At 46.3% G+C, this 16,366-nt stretch overlaps 1 protein-coding gene across 2 annotated transcripts in view; it reads right to left on the reverse strand.

Annotated features, from left to right (window-relative positions):
* Positions 1 to 665: 665 nt before the first annotated feature.
* Positions 666 to 16,366, reverse strand: part of ccdc102a (coiled-coil domain containing 102A) — a 45,836-nt gene continuing 30,135 nt past the window's right edge. For both annotated transcript variants that reach the window (XM_040198715.2, XM_040198723.2), the window contains exons 6-10: positions 14,853 to 14,969; positions 14,527 to 14,736; positions 8,608 to 8,778; positions 8,152 to 8,255; positions 666 to 4,105 (exon numbers count right to left, since the gene is read on the reverse strand). In XM_040198715.2, the coding sequence (XP_040054649.2) occupies positions 3,973 to 4,105; positions 8,152 to 8,255; positions 8,608 to 8,778; positions 14,527 to 14,736; positions 14,853 to 14,969 (735 nt within the window). In that variant the 3' untranslated portion in view covers positions 666 to 3,972. The remainder of the gene's footprint in view (positions 4,106 to 8,151; positions 8,256 to 8,607; positions 8,779 to 14,526; positions 14,737 to 14,852; positions 14,970 to 16,366) is intronic.

The following is a 16,366-nucleotide window of genomic DNA, read 5'->3' on the forward strand; positions in this document are numbered from 1 at the left end:
CTTATTCAAATAGATGTGGGGCTCTATGGAAGTGCACAGTTTTATCCTAAACATCAGCTGATCCTTGACAACAAAAATGAGGAATAGCTTGAGGAACCGTTTAGGATAATACAAGTTTTCAAAGTCACTATGGCCCAATTCTTTTTTTAGCCTGTTTGCAATTTAGCACCTTTACCATGAAGCCAAAACAGCAATTAGCAGGTCTAATTAGCATTTTACCCATTTTCTCAAGCAAATTCCCAAGGCGGTTTTTAATATAACAAGTCTGTATTCCCAATGGGAATAGAAAACGGAAGTCCCACTGCATTTAAACACGTGCATCGTGTATGCGTGTTCATACATGACAGAGTTTGGACTTCTTTTGATAGGGTTAAATACCTTATGGTGCTAGCAGGAAACCTCCTCCATCACCATCTGTTACACGTAGGCCGCTGCCAACCACCAGGGAGGATTGCAGCGCATCGAGAGAAGGTCATTGGCTGCAATCTGCCGTCCCTCCGCCACTCCAGGACCCCGATGAGGGGGCCCCGGACCTCTCCGGGACAATCATGTACGCATCAGAACAATATGCTAATACCAATACACTTGATATTTCAACATTCAAAAAGATCCCAACAAATACATTATGAATACATAGTGTGGAAAAAAAGACACAGTGACTCCAGTTTCTTTATATATGCAGTTGACATTTATAGAGCTAATATAAAACCACTGTGGTACAGACCATTTATAAAAACTAAACCGTAACAACAACAAGATAAATAGTTCAGATTCCTGATCAGTAAAAAACAACTTGGTCCCCTTCCGGCGTCACAGATGAGGCAGAGAGTGACTGCTGATGCTGTTGGAAGATAAATGCATGTTTTATTGCTTTCACAACGGCACGCGTCCTCTGCTAGACGGGAGCTCTTTTACAGGCGGGACGTTTATCCCAGACAAATAAATTAACTCTTCGGTTCAACACCCAGTGTAACCAAACCAAACTGTAGAATACCTCGGCCATTATGGAGGAGGCCGGGAGTATTAAGCCTGTAAGAATGTTACCCGCCTTGTTTCAGTGAGTGTTTCATTATCCCGTGACCTCTAACTGCGGCTTTGGAGGCTTTTATAGGAATACAACCCTGAGTGAATAATTGGGAATTGACACCAGAGATTTATGGGATTTTATTTTCAGCAGGAAAAAAAAAAATGTAAACCTCATACCTAAGTCTTAAAATAAGTATTTGCCAAATTCATATGGAATCCCAATCAGTTCTGAAGTGTATAGAAGCGTAGTGATCCCGCTGGCCTGCTTCAATAGATTACTTCTAATATCGATACTGATTGGACACGCACTTAAAACGGAGGGGAATCTTTCCTTGTTCAACCTTGAACATAAACAAGGACCCATATTAAGTTTTGAAAGTATAATGGTGCCAATTCCCTGCTTTTGAATATGATGTATACAATTAAGGACAGAGAGAAATCAAATCCATATTGGTACTAGGCGGCGTAGTGACCGCAAAGTTAAGTAGTGAACAAGTGTATCTTGCCGGCAAACCGCTAACATGTTAGCCAGCGGGGAACATGCTAACGCTTGCCAATCCTGTGAGATATTTTCTCTGTATTGTGACATGCTGTTTACTCCACCGTGAAATGTCATTATCAAGAATTACATCAATTCATTCAATAAAGAGTTATTCAATAGGCGAAAAACAAGGTTTCTAACGACCAATTTCTTTAAGCTAGTTGCTGATGGGCAACACCAAGGAGGTTACGCAATGTATTGTTGCCATTGGTTCCTGTCTACTGTCAACTTCCCCTCCCGCTTCTGGGGAGGATTTAAACTCCAGCAGAGTCAAGTAGAAGTGGAATAGTGACATATCAGATTTGATGACTCACTCTGTGCATCATCAAATCTTCTTCTTGTTTCGCCCTTTGCAGCACTAACAGTCCTCCACGCCCCGCTACTTTACTACGTCGTGAAAGGATCAGGCTTAATGCACTTAGGTGAGAATACTAGCGGCGCACACTTACAGGCCGCTCCCTCTTCCCTCCATCAAGTTTACGCTTCCCCTCCCACGCGGCAGGATGTTGTTCCCTTTCGCTCGTGTCAAAACCATCACTGTGGGGGGTTTAAGTGGGAGCGTGTTGACAACAAGGTTCTGTTGTGGTCAACATTGGATCACATTATGGGCTTCTTATTGTGTACTGCCAGTTAGGGCTGCAAAAACAACAATTCAAGCTTCATTGATATTGTTGATGTCTGAGGTGTTGCACAGTTTTCTGTTCTGATAAAGACTAGGTTACATACTATTAGTATGGGATTCGATGGTTGACCCACAACCTGCAGGTTTTGGAGGGTTGGGAAGGGCAAATGTGACTAAGCAGCATTCCAAGTAATTAATGAAAAAAAAAAAGGTACAGAAACATTACATGTGGTACTCCACCTTTTTTTTTCTTTGTCATCCTCTACAACATCTCTTCAACAACACGCACACAACCTGCGCCGCCGCACTTAGTCCTGACAATCATACTACTATAAATCATTAAGTTGTCAGTTTGCAGGTTGGGTCGGGTTCGGGGTGGCTGAATAACACTTATTAGTGCGGGTTGGGCAGATCGGCTTTCACAACGGCTCCGGTGAGTGCGTGTAAGAAAAAAACCTTTGTAAGATTGTTTCCAACTCAAGTGATCCAAACATTTGTATAAATCCTGAGCATTGTTGAATCCAAAAAACTCAACATTTATTTTGAAAAAAGGCCCAAATTCACATCATGTCTTATGTTATGTTACAAAATATTCTTCTTCAACCTATATTTGTTGGAGTTTAGTGCTTCCAAAACACTGCAGTCAGAAAACAGTTTGGTCTCCCACTTATATACAAAGGGAGATGCTAAATACACTTATATTAAATGGGTGTCTGGCAGCAATTTAACAGCACCATAAATTACATTTATAAAGCTAATGAAGACGAAGGTGATGAGGTAATGAAATATTATGACAGACGGAGACGCTGACATTTTATTGATTTATATTGAGTTCGGCCCTAACTGCCGCTTACTGGTGCTGGATGCATTCTGTGTGAATGCCGTTCCAAAGCAAGCATACGATGTCTTGATAAGGACTCACACACAAATACAGCGCCGTTGGGTTTGAGCACAGGGCGACTGGGGAGGGAAGGTCACAAGATCCTCCTGCTGTAATTCTAGTCAACAATGAGACTAAATGTGACGTTTTAAATACATGTGAAATAGAGTTTGAATAGCTGATATTAGGGAGAAATTCCTAAAAATCCATAATCATAACGCTATTCCCGTGTGATGAAGCACTTTCAAGCTCATTAAAGTCTTTTTTGCCTTGAGGAAAGTATTAACACTGGTGATGTGGGTTGAGGCCTGATTGAATACAGTAGCACAGTTCAGACGGGACAGGTGTAATACAGGTGCAATGCTTGAGAGGATACGAGGTAAGAACGGATGTGGGGCCTCTGCTAGAGTGGTTTGGTGGAAGTTGACAAAAGTGAATGTCCGCCACGCGCCTGCTGGGTTTGATCTGGGTGCTCGTCTGTAAATGCGAGGACGCCGTGTCTTAGTGGTCTTGCGTAAGGATTGCGGTTGTTCTTATCACAACGCTGACGGGTAGTCAGCTGGTACTCCAGATGAACAATCGTGTGGTTTCTCTCAATAGCTTTTTTGACAAAGGTTGCTCGGTTTTTTAATGCTTGATTACATTATTGAACAATTCCATCCAAGGCTGACACGTGTCTGTTCAGAGATACAAGTGGCATTGACCTTTTGATCCTACGGGTAATGTCGGAGCGGCCCTTTAAGAATGGGACAGCTGGTTCAGCCAAAGACGGACGTCTTTTGTTGCAAAATGTTTCCAATTTCCTGGAAAGTTCTCAAGTTCTTTCATGTAACTGCCGTGAAGGAGTTTATCCTGCATGACTTTACGGTCGTGTATCTGTGTGTGTGTGTGTGTGTGCACGTGTCATGGTATCTGGAGCTGCAGATCCTCCTCCTCCTCGTCCACGTCGCTGGGCGGAACGTCCGGGTTTTCTGGGCTGAACCGAGTCGATCGCATCTTCCCAAAGAGACCGGGACTTTGCTGCTGCCGCCGCAGTCTGAGAGAGAGAGAGAGAGATGTAAAATTGTCATAACAGCGTAAAGATGTAACTAAAGGTGTGGCGGATTGGCGGTTCTGGAGACTGTTCCACAGCAACTGCCTAGAAGAGCGGGGACTTTATCCGATTTGTCCCCTAGTCGAAAAAATTCCCCATTAACTTCACTTCCAGGCGCCCCGGACCTGAACTCCCACTTGGACAGGTGTGGAAACAAGGGAGAATCTACCGTCAGCCGAGCTCCAAAACATTCACATGTGGGACGACCAACCGCCAACACAAATTCCTTGTATGTTTGACATGTTTTGGCAATAAATGTTTCCTGATTCCTGATCCTGATTGAATTATAGTTTGTTCCGTGTATTCTTAACATCAGTAAAATATCTTGTGCTTTTACTCCCAACCGAAAATGCCTCGGAAAACAGAAACATCCGATTCCACAACTACAAAATTCCGTTAAGCCATTTCCTCGCTGCTCTGACTGGACCTGTGTCGATCACCATAAAGCTCTCGTCTTATTGTATCTCTGACTGGAGTTACGACTTTACTTTGAGTCCTTTGAGGGTTTCAGGGGTTCTGGGGATGCTTCTGTTACTGACGGATGAACGCTGATTACATGGCGGAGAGCGTTGGTCAGCATCATCAAAACAAGCTGGAGAACGCACCGCACTGGTTCCTGATTGCACATTGATCCACATTGACGGTCTTCAATTTACACAACGCGCGTATGTGCGTTGCCCTGGAAGGCATTTGCATAGCGAAGGCGGGATGAATGAACGGCACGTAGATGCAAAGCGGCAAAAGAATGTAGCAGGAGGCGTGTCCTTGTACCGAGCTACAGCCTCCTTTCATGGCCTTGTCTGTGGTGAGCAGTTGGCCGGTGCTTATGTCTGGTCTGCGCCGCTTTTGTCAAGGTCGAAAGGACTGATAACGTTTGGGCCGGACTACTGAGCCTCCGTGTTATTGTATCTTTAAGTATGTCCGTGCGTGGAGGATACCGACGTGCAGATGAGTTGCTGTTGGTCGGCTCCGTGCGTTGCACGTTGATGAAGTGGCGATTTGGGCTAAACACTAACGTCAGCAATAACTGAAGTCCTTAATCTGATGATGCCGCCAGATTTCAAGTTATTACTGTTCCGCCTGTGGGGACAGTCTGTAAATGTCTTGGCAAGCTTAGAGACATGCATTGGACATGCATTGCCATCCCTAGAGCCCCTGTGTTATCAGGGGAGAACAGAGGTATGGCAGGCTGGTAGCTTTGAAGGGTACAATCCATTGGTACGAGAGAATATTTGATCTACATGCCAGAGTTTATTTCAACGAGCTACAAAATGAAAAAATAAAAGATGTAATTTCAGCGCTGTGCACTTCCAACTGATTTGAAAACGGCAATGGCTATTGATTTGGTCTCCAAGATGCGAGCTCGGTGTATTATGCAACAGGCCCTGAAGATGGATTTGGCCGATCTTTTTGTCTTGTTGCCCTCGTTTCTTCCCAGCACACGATTGGTCTGGATGGTTTGAGGTGAGCCAAACAAAGCGAGTGGAGGCGAGATAGCTGGTAGGAATCGTTGTTGACATAGTCCTGATACCTCCCTGCGCGCGCTCAAAGGCCGACTCCGATCTGCTGCCTGTTTCTAAATAGCCTGTTGTGAATTTACCAAAAATAAACTGGAACATTAATCTCTGATTAATAGCACCATATTTAAATTCCCCCAACTAGTTGAAACACTTGTCGTTGACTGTATAAAATTAGTGCAATTATCTCCATCTTGACCTCTCGGCAGCCAACATTTTACCATTACTGCCGGTTCTGTTTGCTGTGTCGTCACTTTGGACTTTCAGATTTGCATCTTACATTTGCCTCGTGGTCTTTTAAGTGGGACGAAGGGTCCTGAACAGAAACAAATATGAGAATTTGCAGTGTTCTGCTCTGTTTCCTCCTATATGTCCTTCCCCACAGCACCTTTTGATCTTCTCACCTTGTTCCCCTTATAATCTCTTTCCTCCCCTTCTGCTCGTCTCCCTCGCTCTCTTTCAGCCGACTGTTGTCAGATATTTGTCAGTCAGCAGGTCCGGGTCAGAGCAACTGGTAGATAAACCAATCGCAGTAACATTTGGGCCACAACAGCAGCCCAGCAACTAAAAGCTTTTCTATTGAGCCACAAACACTTAGCGGAGCGACGGACACACGAGAGAGAGGGAACAATAGAGTCAGGAGGGGGAAGAACGAGACAGAGCTGCACATTTGTTCCGAGCCGTGTTGTGGTCACTCTGTCAATGAGCAACGAGGGAGATCCACGGCTTTTTCCAAGAAAAGTAATCTTGGTGCTGCAGCGTGGCCACGATGCAGATTCCAACCGCTGATAGAAATGCAGTGTGTGTGTGTGTGTGTGTGTGTGTGTGTGTGTGTGTGGACTTTGAGCTTAGCAAACGTCCTGTTTTGTGATCCGCAGACCAAAGACACGCTTAACATACAAATCAAATATGCCAACCGTGGACATGGAGATGCACACAGTCGGTTTGTCTTAGCAACTTAGGCAGGGTGGGGGGAATAATATCTTAATATCAAGGTTCTACAGAAGCCCACCCAGAAAGTACCTGTACTTTGAGAAACTAGTTTTTGGTGTAGAAAGGTCGACAGTCAAAGACAGTTAGTTTAAAGTCAGGCCTATTTGTGAGTCAATGTCTCCTTGAACTGGTCCCCAAGGTTCTTGCGGCCCCTCACAAGGTTCCTTCCAAGTGAGAAGGGGCTTAGGATACACACTCACACACACACTCACACACACACACTCACTCACACACACACTGAATGATGCCGCACACACAAGCTGTCATACACAAATACACTTTCCCCAGTATGCTAACATGTGTCAGGGGCACATGGTGTGAAACATGCTGACAGGACAAGGTGACGTAGTCAGCAGAGTCATCCATCAATATGAAGGGAACACACACACACACACACACACCGTAGTCGAGCAGTCTCTTAAATTACACCCTCTGTGAGAACACACACCGATTTGTGTCAGTTCCTGAATTCGTTACCATGCCGACGGGTCAGTCAATTCTCCACAGAGCAAAGCAACGCAACAGAGCTCCCTGTTACTACGGTAACCCGCAACTGGGAGCTCTGCGATTGGCTGTTGGGGGTGGTGGGAGTGGGTGGTGGGGGGGGGGGGGGGTAGCTACGGCGAGGAGAAAATGGAGAGAATGCAGAGGGAGCGGCAAAGAGCAAAAAGCTGAGGACTGTGCAAAGCTGATAGAGTGTGAGAGCTAAACTGAACACACACACACACACGGATCTGACAAATTTAATCTCTGTATAGAGAGTGCTGAGGCTCACGGGGAGCCTGGCAGCTACGAGTGGGCCGTCAGCGTGTCACACACACACACAGACACCTGAACACGGGGTGTTTTGAGTAAGTGTCTTCACGGTTGTCTCGGCAAGTTTGGGAGTGTGAGCGCTGCTGCTAGACGGGGCTCCGCTCATGCTGGCTGAACAAAACCCCCAAAAGATATTCCAGGGTCTCTGTGGAGGGTGATGGCAAGAAACTGGTGTAGAATAGAGGAAAGGCTACTTAACCTAACTCAGTGGAGGTAGCAGCAGAAACATGAACTACCAGACAACAAGTATCACATCTGGCAGTTTTAACTAGCTGATGTCTCTGGCACTCAGCAGGAGCAACATGGCTTCCAATAGAAGTGGGAGTGATGATGCTGCTCGTCAGATACCGTTGATGTTGTTTTTTTTATCTCGGGCCATTTTAAAAGCAATCAGCCGGCTGGCCGTGGTGGCTTCACACTCTCACAGCCCAGCATTGTGGATGCACCGCGTTCACCTCGGCCTCCGTCACAAGTCGTGCCAGCGGACAGCGCGGAGTGACACTCTGCTGTGAAGTATCCACATGTTGCACACAAACTGATCATCAAAGGCTCTCGTGAAGAAGACCAGTGTGAAGAGATACTTGGCACATTCACCTGAAATCTGTTCTGTGTGTGTGTGTGTGTGTGTGTGTGTGTGTGTGTGTGTGTGTGTGTGTCTCTTACCTTGACTGTAAGTGTTCCAATTGTACCTGCAGGTTCTCAGTCTGCTCCACCTGCTCATCCAGAGACCTCTGCAGCTTCCTGGTCTGGTTATGCGACTCATCCAGCTGGACACACGGTAACATGCTTATTTGTCAGACGGGCAATCTCACACCCGCCTCACTGAAATAGGAGTTGAGGTGGGCGGCCTCTGGGTCGTCCGAAGGGTAAAACCTGATATTTTGAATCCTGCCTGTATTGTCTGAGGAAGTAGAATCACATTGCATCTGACAGATAAACCACATGCTGAATGAACACCTAGTTTTCTGGCAATCTTGATCGGGCTACGTCCTGTTTACGTCTTGTCAGAATTAGAAGAGAGCTGCTTTGTGTCTTTGTGTCGGTGATTGGTGGCGCTTTGGTTCGGTGGAATAGTCCGAGCGCTTTTGAAACTAGGAATGCGTGCACACGTGGCCCTACCTCGTCCTCCGCTTGTCCCAACTCCTTCTTGAGCTCCTCCACCCTCAGCCGCAGCTTCTTGACCTCAGCCTCGTGGCTCTCCACCCGTCGGTTGGCGTGGGCGAGCTCCACCGTCTTCTCCTGGAACTGCTTCTTCAGCTTAGCGTGAACATGGCGAAGGTCGGCGAGCTCCTGAGGACGCAGCACACACAGACGGCGGGGGCCGTTTCAGAGACTCACAGTCGCAGAGCGGAGCTTTTTTTTGGACCCCCGGCTCATGTTCTACTTAGAAATATCGGCTATCGTTTGAGTGAAAGGGATTCATATCAAGACAACTAAGTCCAACGTGAGCACCGGAGGGGGGATTTGAAGTCATTGTCATGGAAATATAAACCTTTCTCTGGAAAGGAAAAACTGACCAGATCTGTTGAAGAAACCAAAAGAACAAGGATCACTTTAGATGTGAGGAGAGTCTATTAATAACATTAGTAGCATGGTATCCTAAGTATAAAACCAAGGAAAAAGTAGGTTTAGAATGTACTTAGTGGGATATTTTACACTTTTTAGTGTCCGATCATTGTGTTGTCCAGTGAACCTCTTCCAATAAAATAAAAAAGGCAAACTTCTGCATCCTGATCTCCAGGCACCTGCAGCTGGCAAACAGCCTGCAGTTGGTCCTTCGGGGCCAGAGTGTTGAACGTGGCTATTAGCTTGTGTTCCAAAGAAGCTTTTCTCATCTACGTATCAGGCTGCAGTTCTCCCTCCTCGTGGTTGCGGTCGGGTCGCAGCCAACAAACAAAGGCTCCACTTCACAGGCGCTTTAGATCCTAGGACGAGCCGGTGGAGGTCTGCACTGCCGCAGCTAATGGCCTCGTTAATAATGAGCGCTTGTCGCTCACTGCGCTTCCACGGACTCGGTCTCGGTCTCCGCTGAGCGAAGTTAACGGCCCCCCAGACGGGAAAGCTTCTCCGCGCACGTGCAACCATGCGATTTAGAGAACAGAGAGATATCTACAGGAACAATAAAACCTTTGGCCTTTAAGACGGAGTGCCCCTCACTTATTTATTTATTTATCAATATGTGTATTTGATCCACCATTTATTTGTGTTACTGCTTCTAGCGATCAACACAGAATGAGCTTGAGCTTGAGTTTTTTCCTGTTGTTGTTGGATTTGATTAGAAAAACTAACCGGTGCCCTGTGTGCTCAAATAATTACAAATTCCTTTAAACACAGACCCTTCCCCGGCTCCCACACCTCCACCCACCGCCCCTCCACCCTTTGCATATTCAGCTGATAATGAAGGCCGACTGTCTGAATGCTACAAAACACTGTAACCCTAGAGCCAGATCAAACAAAGAGAGCGGCAGGGTGATGCAGAGGGGAATAATTAAAGGAGGGGGGGGGGGGGTCTTGAGACTGTGATGAGAGGATGAGGAGACAGATGAGGAGGGGGTCGGGGGGGTAATTGGAAAGGTGGTATTTCATAGGATAATAAAAAGTGAGCAGGAGAACAAAGAGGAGAGACACAGGGAGCAGCCACAAAGAAGCAGATCACGTGACACGTTATGCTTCGGTCGAGTCGAGCAACGACCAATATTCTGGGTTTCTCTTATTGTCAAAAATACCATGTTACGCTGTCTTCTAAATTATTACTTTCCCAAAACAGCAGGTCACTGTAGTTGTTTTTAAACGGGAGGAAATAGTGCTTATGTGGGGGACTATTTTAGCGGTGGATGAATACATATTTGGTGCAGTCAGAGGATTTTTATTCAGAATATCAACCACCTTTTCTTTTAAAACAATAGACCATTTTATGGAATTTTCATAGTCAACTAAATATCTAAGCAGATAAATTAATAATGAATTAAATATACAATTATATAAATATAGTTAAGACATACATTTGTTATTGTACTGTGCACAATGTGAAAAATAGGCCATCTTTTGGATTTGAATTGCTTCCTGCGTTCGGTGCGTCCCTCGCTGAGCGGCAGTTATGCAAACACCTTCGTCCCAAACCCGTTTTCTGTGGTGACGACGTGCATTACAGAAACAACATGCATCGTGGTGTCGCTAGTACGCTTACGTATTTTACTGGGTTGCATCAACGCGTTCCCTGTAGACTCTTGGACAACACGACTTCCCAAATGAGCCACTTTCCTGATAAATGGGACACCTGGAAAAACCCACCATGATTTATGAGCCAAATAAAAAACAACAACATTTTGATCAATAAGAGTAAACCTTAGATATAATACAGATATCTCAGACATCGGCCTGTGAGAAGCAGGGTTCCTACTTTTGGGTCAGGATCGACTATTCTGCAAAGATCTTCCAATGAATGTGTGACAGGGAGGGAGGGGGAGGGGTCCCCGAATTAAACATAAACATGAAGCATTACTGAATGATTTGTAAGCGTGAATATGAGCCTTCATGCCTCCGCACGTGTACAAGTGTGCGTGCATCCAAACGTGTGTGGTGTGTGTGTGTTTATACTTTATCATGGGTTTGGTTATTTGTACCAAATCTGTGTCTGTGTGCTCACACACAGAAGCACAATTATGTGTGCGTTACTGTACACGTGTGTGTGTGTGTGTGTGTGTTACGCCACACTGCCTGTTAAATGTTTCTCCTTGACTGGAGAGACCCTGAAGTCTGCTGCTGCATCTGTTCCTCTAAAACAAAAAGACACAAATAAAACCACAGGCTTCTGCACAGATATATAACATATGCTCCTATTGACTCGAGAGGAAAAAAAGCTGTATAAGTCATGTGAGGAAAATAAAAATGAAAAACCAAAATCGATGTGAAAATAACTGACATTAGTTATTTCTGCAGTTGGTACATAACTGCGCCTCATTAACGACACACTTGCGTATTCCTGCACGCACACACACACACACACATGATCTCCCTTCCCCCCTCTGCCATACTGAATTCAGCATTTATTCAGACAGTGAGGTCTCTCTTCTGTGCACGCGCGCACACTAACACAGACACACACACACATGGCGAATAGCCCAATTCTGTTTGTAATCAGGGCGACCCTGGAAGGATGCAGTGGGGGAGGGACTCGTGGGTATTGCACCGCCCTGATTGGTGAGAGAGGTTCAACTCAATAAACGTCAAGGAAGACAATGACAGCAGACGGAGATAAGACAGAACAGGGGAGAGAAAGATTAGAGGTGGGATTGTATTTGTGAATAAAGATCATCACATGCTGAGTATGAAAGCATGTACAGTAAATTACTGCATAGTAAACCCATGTTTGTGTGCATGCTCACGACCAGTAACAATTACTGTGTCCTGCAGCACCTGTATGTGAGGATCTGGGTCGGCATTTAGTTCCTATGACTACCTCTGTGAATCCGCATGAGGTCATTTTCATTCCTCTATGCATTCCATCAAAAAGGTTCAACATCTGTGCTGCAACTTAAAAAGGAGACGTAAGGTGGCAGGGAGTCCCTAACCCATGAGCACCCCAGAATGTGACCGAATGAATCCTGCAGAAGTGTCTCCTACTTCCCCACCCTGCGCTAACCGGACACACAGAGGCACACCTGTTTGCACCCCTCTTTCCACGACAACATGCAGACTCTCCTCTCCTCTGCTGACATGCGGGGAAACATGCAAACTCCACACAGACGGCTCAGTGCCGAACACACTGCAGCGCTCCGGGTACAACAAGCTTAGAGGGAATAAATGTTGGCCAAAAGCGACACCACTTTGAGTTCAACACTGGGTTATTCACACCCGGCTCTTTTGACGCCATGCTGGTTGCTCCTGCGTCTTTTGGGATTTTTGGTCCCTCGCCTCCCATTCTCTCCTTTTTGATCTGTGTCTTCTTCGGCGTACTCCAACCCCTAACCTCTTAAATCAAACGTAATATCTGGAATAATGACCCTTTCTCTCCACTTGCTTTCTAACTGCAGCATTAGATAAACCTGAGAGCTTCATAAATAACTCATGGAGGCCCTTACATTGACCAACACATACACACACACACACCTGCTGGTGCGCGGGTTTAGGAAGGCCAAAGCTGCTGCCATGAGACGGCGACCTCCAGAAAAACCTCGGGTCAACGCGGGTCATCCTGTAGCATGAGGTAGATCGGCTCCTACGACGGCGTCATACCTCAGGAGACTGAACCTGACCATCTTCTTCCTGCCAGCGAGGTGCATGCTGGGTAAACGTCCCGGCCTGGTGGCATTTGGTGTATAACAAGACATCTACTCACATGTCCTTGAATCTCCAGGTCCAGACGCACACAATACCAAATGTGTAAACCGGCTTTATGAGAGACTCACTTACCTATAAAGCCCTATGGATGTTTAGATATGACAAATACAATATTATAAAATATTTAGTACATGAATAACACAAAATAAATAAAACTATCTAATAAAAGTGTCAGTAGTAACCGACCCTCGTGTGACTCCACATGGAGGTGCAATGGTTCCCCCGTCAGTCGCCTTGTGAGGCGCAAAACAAACTTAAACGGATTGAGATTGAACCCATTTGTCGGTTTGTTTGTTAGTTGGTGGTCCCAGGTCGCTTCGAGCAGCTCCTTTGGCCGGCGGGTGTCGTTAAAATGAATGCAGTTTTTAGCTCTTTTTATTCTCAACGCTCAATCGATCCTTTGAACACATTCTGTTCACAGCTATTGCAGCTTCCCTTTTGTCAAATAAAAAACAGGGCTCGGTGGATTTGTGGGAATGAAAAACTGTCACAAAGTCGTTTCGGCTCTGTCGAGAGTAATGCATCACATGGTTTGAGCGCTGCCTATTTCACTCTGTTAATATTCTGGAGTATATTAACTCCTTTGGGACAAGTGATCGGCAGTACAGATACTGACCGATTTTCTGGCTCCATAGTCGTCCAAAGAGAAATATTGCTCCCATTTTTCACAAGCAAGAAATCCTTCACACTGGAATGGCGTTTCTTTGAACATGGAAATCGGGAGAAAATCTCTCTCGCTCTCTCTGTCTCTCTCTGTCTCTCTCTGTCTCTCTCTCTCTCTCAGCAACACGCTTAATAATTCCATCTGTGTCTCTCATCACGTAATGCTGGGACCAAATCCCATATGAAAGAAGTTTGACTAAAATTACCAAACCATTGTTTCCGTTTGACCCAATTGAGTTTTGAGTTGCTGAAGAACAATAATGACCAAGTGGGACTAACGAACGTCGTCCCCAGAAAGAGAAAACTAAACCTAAAACAGAAAACAAAACACTGCTTTCCCTCCAAAACGTGTCCATGCCACACAATGTGGTGTGTGTGTGTGTGTGTTGTGTGCTTTTGCCAATGTCATATATCAGACAAGACCGGAGCTCTCACACGCACGCACGCACACACACACACACACATTTCATCGACCACCAGCCGATACCATTGGTCAAACACAAACAATGTCCACACAACACACACATTTCTGCACCCTCGCCTCTTATTACTCTGGGTTTTTCCGTGTGTGTCTGTGTGCGTTTGCACGAACGAGCGTTGCAGTGTGACAGTGAACATCAATCTGTGCGGAGAAAGTGAAGCCCAAAGCCCAGGCTGAGGTTGAAGATGATTCTGCTATCAATCAACCTGCGTGTGTGCGTGTGTGTGTGTGTGTGTGTGTGTGTGTGTGTGTGTGTGTGTGTGTGTGTGTCCAGTGTCTTAATCCCTTGCCCTGTTTCTCCTTCTGTGTCCAGATCAATACCGTGGTTTCAACACAATACACAAAATACAATCAATCAACCTCTCTCTTTCTCTGTTCTCACACACACTTTGGGGCGATGCATAGAGATGTGTGTGTATTGGTGTAGGGATGTTACAAATGTCATGGTATCATGAGAGGCAACAGAAAAGATCCCAAACAACAGCAGCATACATGAAAACGACAGAGGTTGATGAGTTGTACTCGTGGATAGAACGCAGGACTGTCGTGCTCACCTTGTTCCGCTCAAACAGCTCGCTCTGGATGGCCTTGAGGTCGGTGTCGAGCGCCGAGGCGGCCTGCCGCCGCTTCTTGGACAGTTGCTCCTCCAGGTCTTCGGCCTGAGCCCTCAGCTTCTTGTTGTCCCTCTCCAGGGCCAGCTTCTCCGTCTCCAGGCGCTCCCTGCGCCCCCACTCTGCCGCGTTCTCCACCTGCAGCCTCTCCATCTGGCGGAGACACACGAGCCGCTTTTTCCACTCTGGGCATTTCACAATGCACTCAGTGTGTGATTTAAGATGGTTGGAGCCCCCCCCCTTCCCCGCCCCCTCTCCCATCTCCTCACCTCAGCTCGCAGCTCAGCCAGTTTCTTGTCCATGCTGGTCCGGGCTCCCAGTTCGTCCTCCAGGTCTTCAGATATGCGGCCCAGTTCGTCCTGATGCATTTCCCTCAGCAGGTTCAGCTACATGTTGTAAGGCAGAGTGGGGGGGGGGTGTAAAAGGTAACTTCTGATTCCCCACAGATGCCTATTGGGGACATTTATTGGTCCAGTATGGAAGGAGAAGCCTGCAGGTGTACGTTAGTCTTGTGCATCAGTCCTGGTCGGAAGGCTCAGGCTGATTGAGTGTGAAAACATCATGGACACAATCCGACAGAGAAATAAACCTTCCTGGCTGGTGTGTTATTGTGTCATGTGACTTGTTGGAGAGAGCGGTGCAGGTCTTTTCAGAGTTGGTTGTTTAATATTGAGCCGATTCAGATAATGTGGTGGGATTAAACTGACTTTATCAAGATCTAGGTAACGACAAAAGGCTGTTATTTCTCAGTAGGGTTCTTTCCATGATGTGGTCACACACTTATACCGACAGTCGCGAGTACTTGAATAGAGCAGTGAAGAACCACGTCATTATTGTCTAAGCACACTGCACGCTGCTTAATTCACAGGGTTAACTGACTGATAACAGCAGTGGGAACCAACTCTTTATGTCCTCACTTTAATGCAAAGTTGAACCTGAGGCCACGTGAGCAGAGACAGAACCAAGGTCTCTTTTTCATTCTTTTGTAATCTACTGATTTATGTATATCTGAATCCCTCTTTTCACCTTTGTGTCTCTTTAACTCGGCCAAAAGCACTTTAATCAGTCACTAGGAAACTGAGATTGAACCTTTTCAGGTTGCATACTCCTGCTGCCAATGGTAACAGTGGGGCTCATTCAACATCTCCACAAAAGCTTTCCTTCAGACTTTGCAATAGCTAAACGTTTAGCGTCATCTACACTGTAGTCAGGAGAGACGCTCCTGTTCCCGTCTGTACGCAAAAAGCCATTTCAGGAGCCAAACATCCGCTGTGATCTTGAGGTGTCCAGGACAACAAGCGTGCAGATAAGGCTGACCGGGCCTCCTTTGCCTCCCTCCTCGTCCTTATCGTATCTCTGGCCGTGTCGCATCCACCTTCGGGCACTTCATCCTATCCTGCTGTCATCTCCATCTCTTCTATCGCGCGCTCATCTTTATGAACACCAACCGTTCGCTCATCTCTACATCCCTCACATGTCTAGGCCCACACGCCCTCCTTTTCCCTTTTCCTTTGCTGCTATCAGATGCTTATCAAACTGGGAGTGAGTCTTCCCATGCGACCTGTGCCGCCCCCTTGAGTGTCTGGCGTCATCAAGGCGCTGGCGCCATCTTGTGTTAAGCAGCCAACAAATCTGTGAGTCGACGAGAGCTGCGACGACGGGAAAGTCAGCACATCATTTTATGCAGCGAGGAGATCACAAACGTTCAGGCGAATGCATCCGAGGCCTAGATTATGAAAGTAACGGTATGAGTAGCGTTCCGCACACGGCCCTCTGGTCCAGC

This window comes from Gasterosteus aculeatus, chromosome 12 (genome assembly GCF_964276395.1).
Source record: "Gasterosteus aculeatus chromosome 12, fGasAcu3.hap1.1, whole genome shotgun sequence".
NCBI lineage: Eukaryota > Metazoa > Chordata > Actinopteri > Perciformes > Gasterosteidae > Gasterosteus > Gasterosteus aculeatus.